We start from the raw sequence: 9,187 nt of genomic DNA, 5'->3' as shown, positions 1-9,187 counted from the left end.
ATTCACATTTATAGACTCCAAACTGCGAGCTACGCCATTATGACTTTGACATGGCAGTGAAGGTCGGATATCCGCCATTTTGTTAGAGCAAAAATGGAGAAAGAACGCTGCCTATGACGTAAAAAACGTCACGTAGTATAAAACCTAAGTCCCTCCCTTCCAAGCTCATTCCTGGATTTGGTCAGAGGTAAGTGAAGTCAGAAAAACAGCGGGACTTACTTTAACATTTTGTTAAAATTAACTGCGAAAGTTAGACTGAATTGTACTCAAAAACCCAACACAGGACTTTGATGTGGACGAAGGACGAGGTAACTAGTCAGTCGAGATTAAATGTGTTTTTTTGTGTGTTTTGCAGGTATGAATCTGCTTTGAAGACTCAACCGTCGAGGACTTTGAACAACTCTACTCAAATTCATATTTTTTCTTCAAGTAATGGACATTTTATGCCTATTTTTGCCTCCAGTTTCTTCCTGAAGGAAAGGCTAGCTTTTAGCTCTCACAGCCCCACCCATAAGAAGTCTTTCAGTTGCAATTAAAACCATGAAGATTTACGATATCAAATAGTTAAACAATAGATATAAGTGCCTGAAAAGCACAGTTTATCAATCCCGAGGCGCTGAGGATCTATAGAATCAATAGTAAGTTGATTTTGAAGTTAATTGAATCGTGATAAATCAAATTAAAAGAGTCGTAGGTAGACAATACGCTAGCGGTTAGCTGGCTAGCTTAGCTTGTGTTTTTGGCAGTTTAAATATAGACGAAGTAATAGGAGACAGTGTTATAGTATGAGCTCACACAGGAAAGTGGACGGAGGCACGAGGCTCCGTTTCTTCGTGTGTGAGACCGAATGGGCGAGTTGTAATAAAAATTAATAAATAGTAATTTATAAGTAAATTGGTAAAATAACCATAAGCAATCTACTGATAAAGATTGCCGCAGGCAGAGAGAGTAGGTACCCGCTCAGGGAGTCGGACTTCTTGCCTTCAGATCTGTTTTTAGGGGCTGCTCCACGGAACCAACACCCACCGCAATCTGCACATAAAGATTGCGTTAGTTTGAGGATTGTGGACATATTTGATGAAGCACTGTGTGTGTGTGTTGAAATGTCGATAATAATAGCACAGGGACTCTATGTTCTCGGCAATCTGCGGATAAAGATTGCAGGATGATTCAAACAGTCGGGACTGACAAACATGGCGGATCTGTGGTTGTTTGATTCCCGCTCTTGGACGGCTCCGGTCGCTCGCGGAGCTTTATTTTGGAGTTTTTACAAACTGAACGAATAGAGGGTGATGGCGTCCATGGCTTTGTTTGAGATGTGTCCGTGTTGTCTCACGGTCGGTGCTGTGGGAGCCATTGTTGGCAGTGCAGGGAGTGAAACGGTTAACGGGGGCGGGCTCTGAGCTGTTAGCCCGCTGCCCTCCCCCTCCCTCCGTCAGGAGCTCAGACACAGCGGGCCTGTTTGTCAGCTCACACAGGCCGTTTATAGGCTGCTCAGCTGCCCTTATGTAACCGAGGGCGGATTTAAAGGCTATGTCAGTCATCATCAATGAGCCTGTATGAGTTAAGAGTCAGATCAAACAACCTTTATTACAGTAATTAATTATTACAAAGGGCTGTATTATGTATCTATGATAATGTAACAGTGATATATATTAATGTAATAACACATAGTATGTTTCCCCACTGAAGCAGGACCAGGTCATGTCTAACACTGTGTCTGTGTAACTACTGTGACGTTTACAGGAGTTGTGTTATTTGCAGTGTTGAGGAGGTCTGAGACTTTATAAACCTTCGTGACCCGGGTAAGACCTAACTGATTCTCACATCATCACATTATCGATCAGCTGATTTCAGCCTGACGTGTCTGAGTGTGGTCTGCACACAGACAGGGTCATTGTAATGTATGAACATGGAAGTGCATGCTTCTCCCACCAGTTATATCTATAGATATTTAAATATATATATTTACTTTTATGACCGTGTGGCGGTCGATCATCTGGTAGTAGACGGGTGCAGAGCAGCTTCACTGCTGTTAAAGATAACTGTCATTAAAACAGTCATGATTCAGTTTTACATGCAGGTTAATGTTTTCACAGTTGCATTATTGTGTAATGTATATTTGTCATTGTGTAACAGCACACAGTGTGTGTAAACACAGAGTGACCTGTAGGGGGCAGTAACAGCCTGACTGTACATATAATGATGATCTCACAGACTACAGGTGTGAGTAACAAACAGTTTCTAAGCATCTCATCCTTCACACGACTTCTGTCAGTCACACCTGTCTGTCAGTCACACCTGAGTGATTCTGTAGTTTATATGTTGTTTCATCATCAGACTCACATTAATGAGAAACTGCTGTTTGTGTTCATTAAACAGTGATCAGTTATTATCAGTGTTCTTAAACTTCCTGTTTGTTTACTGTTACTGCTGCATAAATATATATAATACAGGTACACCAGGTGGTGATGAGTCTGTATTGACAGGTGATTGTTATTGGATGTGTCTCTGTACTGCTGATCTGTAATAAACAGTCTCTCACACACACAGTCACACTGTGAGATGGTCCTGTCCCTGTGATCAGGTGTCAGGTTGAACCATGAGCCCCTCCTCAGGTGGGGGGGTGATCCTGTCCATCAGACCCACAGGGTGTTTGTTTCTGAGCCTGGCAGGTGACAGTGCTCTACTGCTGACATCAGGTGTGTGACCTCCATCTAGTTAGGATGTGTGACGTGAGTCTGGTCCTCACAGAGTTTCTTGTTTGATGTGTGTCAGTCTTTATGGACTATGTTGGTAGTTTACCTGAATCCTGACACAGTGTGTGTGTGAGACGTGGAGCTCCTCTCTGACAGGCAAACAGTCCGAAAAAAAGCAGGTTAATTTAAATTACAGCAAATATAACTACGCCATACCGTATGCCCAAGACAGGTGTGTTAGAGCTTACATGTATGTTTCAGATGTATTAAGTGTGTCAGGTGTGCATCTCAGGTGTATTAAGTATGTCAGGTGTGCATCTCAGGTGTATTAAGTATGTCAGGTGTGCGTTTCAGGTGTATTAAGTATGTCAGGCGTGTGTTTCAGGTATGGCGGGGGGACCTGTGGACCCCAGAGAGATCCTGAAGGGGGTGGAGGCTCTGCTGGGGAAGGATGGAGAGCTCCGCAGCCTTGAGGGAGTCCCAAAGGTGTTCAGGTGAGGAGCTGCAGACATGAAGATGTTTGTCTGTCAAACATGTAACTTACATGATATAACATGATGTAACACAGTCTGACCTCTGACCTCTGCTCCTCTGCAGTCTGATGAAAGCTTCCACTAAGATGGTCAGCAGGTGTATGTACCTGAACATCCTGCTGCAGACCAAGTCACATGATGTCCTCAACAGGTAAGCCCTCCTGTGTGTTAAAGGTGCTGATCTTGGATACACATGCTGTGTCCGAAACCGCATACTAACGTACTGCCTAGTACAGACTCAAACAGTATGTACTGCATACTGCCTACTAACCTGACTATTAGGATGCCGGTGGCATCATACTCAGAGCCGTCTTCTCCGTATCACGTGACTTAATTGTTTGCGTGTGTCCGCTCTGATCTCCGGTCCATCTCCGCCATAGTAGAAGCTGAATAGCCGCAATGCATTTTGGGGCGGTTGAGTACAACCAGTGAGCTCCCGTCTCACACTCAAACATCCGGGCCGATCTAGTATACATCCGGGCATTTCTCACATACACAGAACTGCATACTATGAGATGGGAACGCACGACATACTCAATTTGATGTCACAGTTAGTCTGATTAGTACGATAGTATGCGGTTTCAGACACACCGAAAGACAGGAGAATAAAAACAACACAAACAGGATGTTCTCATGGAGGATTCATTACCTGTCTGATGTCAGGTGTGAACAAACTGAACTCCAGTCCCAGCTGATGTGTCAGGTAGCTTTGTTTGATCAGTCAGAAGATTAAACACACACCTGTGTACAACTATTGCACTGTGTGTGTGTGTGTGTGTGTGTGTGTGTGTGTGTGTGTGAGTGTGTGTGTGTGTGTGTGTGTGTGTGTGTGTGTGTGTGTGTGTGTGTGAGAGTGTGAGAGTGTGTGTGTGTGTGTGAGAGTGTGTGTGTGAGTGTGTGAGTGTGAGAGTGTGTGTGTGTGTGTGTGTGTGAGAGTGTGTGTGTGTGAGAGTGTGCGAGTGTGAGAGTGTGTGTGTGTGTGTGTGTGTGTGTGTGTGAGAGTGTGTGTGTGTGAGAGTGTGCGAGTGAGTGTGTGTGTGAGTGTGTGCGTGTGTGCGTGCGTGCGTGCGTGCGTGCGTGCGTGTGTGTGTGTGAGTGTGTGCGTGTGTGTGCGTGTGTGTGAATAAATCTCACATATAAACAAGCAAACAGCTTTATCATGTTAGAGAACAAACAACAACTCCTGATCATCACTAAACATGATCCTCAGCCTCTTTACACCTGTGTACCTGCTGAGTTACACCTGACCTCCTCCTGCAGGTTCATCAGGGTGGGGGGCTACAGGCTGCTCAACTCCTGGCTCACCTACTCCAAGACCTCCAACAACACCCCCCTACTGCAGCTTATCCTGCTCACCCTGCAGAAGCTGCCCCTCAAGGTGGACCACCTCAAACAGGTGAGTCAGTGCTCCACCAGGACCGTGCTCCTCACCTCTCCTCCTGCTCCTCGCTCTCTCTCCTCCTCCTGCTCCTCGCTCTCTCTTAACCTCCTGCTCCCCCCTCTCTCTCCTCTCCACCTCCTGTTCCCCTCTCTCTCTCCTGCTCCCCTCTCTCTCTCTCTCTCTCCCCTCCTCCTCCTCCTGCTCATTTCTCCCATCTTCCTGCTCCTCCTCCTCCTCTCACTCTCTCTCCAATGCTCCTCTCTCTCCTCTCTCTCCTCTTCCCTGTCAGTGCAGCTCTAACATGGTGTGTGCTTTCAGAACAACACGGCGAAGCTGGTGAAGCAGCTGAGTAAGAGCGCCGACACTGAAGGTCAGTGTGAACGTTAATCTGTGTGTAGAGACGCAGCAGTGCTTACATCATGTCTCTGTCTGTGGACACACTCTTCACTTGGTCATCAGTGTTCTGTTTCATGTTTCAGACCTGAGGAAGTTGGCGTCTGTGCTGGTCGATGGCTGGATGGCGACGATCCGCTCACAGAGTGTGTCGAGCAGCAGCAGCTCCCCCGCAGGTACAGACACGTCACTGCAGCTGATTATAACGTCTCTCTGACACCCCAAGTGTTAATCCTCTCATCATGTGTCCCGTGTGTTAATAACTCTGTTAACGTCTCCTGTTTTATAACATGTCTCCTCTTAGATAAGAAGAAGAAGAAGGAAGAGGGGAAGGCTCCTGTGAGGGAGGTGAAGGAGAGGAGCTCAGAGGAGGAAAAGAAGAAGGAGAAACCTAAAGCTCACGCTCCGAGTCACACAAAGATCCGCTCCATCGGTAAACTGACCAACACGTCAATGAGCGTCTGTTCAATAAAGTTCTGTATTCAAATAACCACTTCATACATTAATGTCTGTGTGCAGGTCTGGAGATGGACGCCCCTAACCCTGTCCCCCCCAAGAAAACCCCCACCCCCCCTCAGCTGGGAGACAAGTACAACATCAAGCCACCAGTGCTGAAGAGGCCCAGGTACTGACCTACCCTCCCTCACACACCTGCTGTCTCTCCTGTAACACCTCAGTGCTGCCCCCGCTGACTGCTGATGGTACTGACATGTTGTACTTCCTGTCTCACAGCTCTGGCCCCTTTGACGCCCCCCCCCTGGAGAAGAAATACAAACCTCTGAACACCCCCTCCAACTCTGCCAAAGAGATCAAAGTGAAGATCATCCCTGCTCAGCGTGAGTTCACAGAAACATTTGAATATTTAAACTTTATTTAAACCTGTGGTGGTGTTAACACTTCTCTGCCCCCCCCCAATAGCGATGGAGTGCACAGGCTTCCTGGACGCTCTGAACTCCGCCCCCGTACCCGGCATCAAGATCAAGAAGAAGAAACCTGGACCCGGCGCTGCCACTGGCACCAAGGCAGTGTCCCCCACCTCCAACAAGGTCCTGACTAATGAGCAGCTGAATTATAACATAATCATACTATCATAATAATAATAACATAATGATAAAATAATAATAACAATTATAACATAGAGATAACTTGATGATAGGCATAATACATAATTATGACATAATAACATATAAAATATATAAACCGTTAATAATCGTCTCTCTGCTTCCTGTTGGTCCGCAGGCGAGTCCCTTTGACGGCAAACCCTCCTCCTACTCTTCTTCTGCTAAACCGTCGTCTCCTGAGGCTGCGTCCTCTTCCTGCCCTGCTGAGGAGAACCAGGAGGTGGAGCAGCCCGGGACCCCCGTCCCCTCCGAGGACCCTGAGGCCTCTGATAACGGTGAGACACCCACAGACAAACACTCTTAGTGAGCCTCGTACTCAAATGGTCTGTCTCTAAAATACCCTGTGACCTGTGTTTACCTGTGCAGGTGAGAAGCCGAACGCTCTGTCCGAACCTCGAGGAGAAGAAGAGAATCTGACAAAGAAAGGGAAGAAAAAGAAGACGGTCCACTGGGCTGAGGAGGAGCAGCTCAAACATTATTTCTACTTTGACCTGGACGAGACGGAGAGAGGTGAGATCTGTGAGGCGTTCGCTGACCCTCAGACTCCTCAGCTCTGACTGTTACCAATAGTATTTTGATTATTAATAACTTATTTATCTGCTGCAGTGAACGTGAACAAGATAAAGGACTTTGGAGAGGCTGCTAAGAGAGAGTTGATGATGGACAGGCAGACGTTTGAGATGGCCCGCAGGCTCTCTCATGACACCATGGAGGAGAGGGTCCCCTGGACGCCCCCGAGGCCCCTCACCCTGACCGGCAGCCTGGTGGCCGCGGGGTCCAACAGCACAGAGAAGCTGACCCAGAGAGACAGAGAGATGGGCATCCTGCAGGAGATCTTCCTCAGCAAAGAGAGGTGGGACCACAGACCAGACTGTATTATTATTATTGTTGTTGTTATCATTGTTATCATTATTTTATGTTATCTGTTAACTTTGATTTGAACGTGTGAAACATATATTTAATTTGCGTAGTATTGACCCTCTCACACTGCGTGTTGATGATGTCATTTCCTGTCTCAGTGTTCCTGACAGTCCTCATGAACCAGACCCAGAGCCGTATGAGCCCATGCCCCCCCGCCTGATCCCCCTGGATGAGGTGAGTCCTCTTGTACACATGCGCACACACACACACACACACACACACACACACACACACGTGTAGTTGTGTGTCGATGTCTGTACCTGTACTTGTACTGACCTTTGCCCCCCCCTCAGGACTCATCGATGATGGAGGAGGGCTACGTCGAGCCCCTTGACTCCTCCTCCTCTCTGGGGGGGTCCAACATGGCGGAGAGCTCCAAGCTGCCCCCCGTCCTCGCCAATCTGATGAACCTGAACAACAGCAGCTCCCCCCAGACCTCCAACACCCCCAACCCCCCCACAGCCCCCTCAGTCAATGTGCAGGAGCTGCTCTCCTCCATCATGGTACTTTACATTATCTATATTATTTAGATGACATTGTCATGTCTGATTCTTTACATGATGAATTGTATGATATCGTGTTAATCAAACTCTGCAGTCCATCAGTTCTCTTCCTGTAACCTCATCACCAGTGTGTAAATGTGTGTGTAATAACGTGTGTGTGTGTGTGTGTGTGTGTGTCCTCAGGGGGCGTCAGGCGGCCAGTCCACTGAGGACCTGATCAAACAGCCAGACTTCTCTGATAAGATCAAACAGCTGCTGGGCTCCCTGCAGCAGAACCAGAACCAGAACCAGGCCGGACCCCCCCCAGGTACGCTTTTCAAAATAGGACTATTAAGATTAATTTTTACCTGATACTGACCCTGTGATTGGTCCTGACCCTGTGATTGGTCCTGATACTGACCCTGTGATTGGTCCTGATACTGACCCTGTGATTGATCCTGATACTGACCCTGGTCCTGGTCTTTAATGCTGACCCCGGTCTTGTGTCTCTGCAGTGAACCCGGGTCTGCTGGGTCATGGTCCCGGGATGAACAACATGAACAACATGAACATGAACATGCACATGCAGATGCCCATGAACGGGGGCTACCCCCCCAACAACCCCCCTGGAGGACCCCGCTTCAACCATCCCCCACCCCCCCACAACCACGGACCCCCTTTTAACGCCGGAGGTCCCCGCATGATGGGGCCCCCGCCGGGCCAGGGCCGGGGTGACAATGGGAACTACTGGGGGGATGACTCCATGAGGGGAGGGCCGCACAGGGGGGGGCACTTCCACCGAGGAGGGCGAGGCAGAGGAGGAGAGCCGGGCTTTAGGGGTAGGGGCCGAGGAGGACCCCGAGGAGGACACAATAACATGAACGGTACGTCGTAGCACTTACTCTGTGGTTGTGTAGTCTGTGGTCAGCCTCGAGGAGGAGGAGGAGGAGGAGGAGGAGGAGGAGGAGGTTAACCCAGCTGTGATGTGATGAACACAGATGTGTTTGGTTTAAGATATTGCAGCTGCTGGAAGTTCACTTTTAGTCTGAACACATCTTTATACAGCTTGCAGTGCGCGCGTGTGTGTAACCTGTGTGTGTAACCTGTGTGTGTAACCTGTGTGTGCAACCTGTGTGTGCAACCTGTGTGTGCAACCTGTGTGTGTAACCTGTGTGTGTAACCTGTGTGTGTAACCTGTGTGTGTCTCTCCTCAGACATGTCTAAGAGGCCCGTGTGTCGTCACTTCATGATGAAGGGCAGCTGCAGGTATGAGACGAACTGTGCGTTCTATCACCCGGGTGTGAACGGACCCCCACTGCCCCCCAACCACCCTGCACACAACCAGCACCCTCAGCATGGACACTAGGGGGCGCTGCAGCCTGACGGACTTGAGACCAGCCTGTGAGGATCCACTAAGGAGGGAGATGTCATTGTGCAGGTGGTCACCTGACGGGGGGGGGGGGGGGGGGGGGGGGGGGGGGGTCACTGCTGGACTTTTTACAGTGGTCATTTTTTAACAGTGCAGCTGATCATCATGTGTGATCTCACAGGAAGTGATTGTTTGTTCTTCATCAGTCAGCAGCTCAGTCACACCTCCTCCTCTTCACACATGAAGCACTTTATAAAGACAGCAGACTGAATCACACCTGTCAGGTGT

At 48.5% G+C, this 9,187-nt stretch overlaps 1 protein-coding gene across 4 annotated transcripts; it reads left to right on the top strand.

Annotated features, from left to right (window-relative positions):
* The first annotated feature begins 359 nt into the window (after positions 1–359).
* On the top strand, positions 360–8,976 carry ppp1r10 (protein phosphatase 1, regulatory subunit 10). 4 transcript variants are annotated; one of them, XM_069682228.1, is made up of 18 exons: positions 360–429; positions 3,085–3,193; positions 3,297–3,383; positions 4,493–4,628; positions 4,932–4,983; positions 5,093–5,182; positions 5,311–5,439; positions 5,526–5,631; positions 5,739–5,842; positions 5,925–6,052; positions 6,246–6,402; positions 6,494–6,637; positions 6,734–6,980; positions 7,147–7,222; positions 7,342–7,551; positions 7,735–7,858; positions 8,046–8,414; positions 8,745–8,976. In XM_069682228.1, the coding sequence occupies exons 2-18, from the start codon at positions 3,087–3,089 to the stop codon at positions 8,894–8,896; spliced, it is 2,418 nt and encodes an 805-aa protein (XP_069538329.1). In that variant the 5' UTR covers positions 360–429; positions 3,085–3,086; the 3' UTR covers positions 8,897–8,976. The 4 variants fall into 4 exon arrangements, with proteins under 4 accessions (XP_069538329.1, XP_069538328.1, XP_069538327.1 ...); XM_069682227.1 differs by having other exon boundaries at positions 3,072–3,193; XM_069682226.1 differs by having other exon boundaries at positions 360–638.
* Positions 8,977–9,187: the final 211 nt, after the last annotated feature.

This window comes from Semicossyphus pulcher, unplaced genomic scaffold, assembly GCF_022749685.1.
Source record: "Semicossyphus pulcher isolate SPU_LCO1_2020_fin unplaced genomic scaffold, fSemPul1.0.p SCAF_55, whole genome shotgun sequence".
In the NCBI taxonomy this organism is placed as follows: Eukaryota; Metazoa; Chordata; class Actinopteri; order Labriformes; family Labridae; genus Semicossyphus; species Semicossyphus pulcher.
Note: the sequence above shows the minus strand (reverse complement) of the source record. Positions and strands in the feature narration are given on the sequence as shown.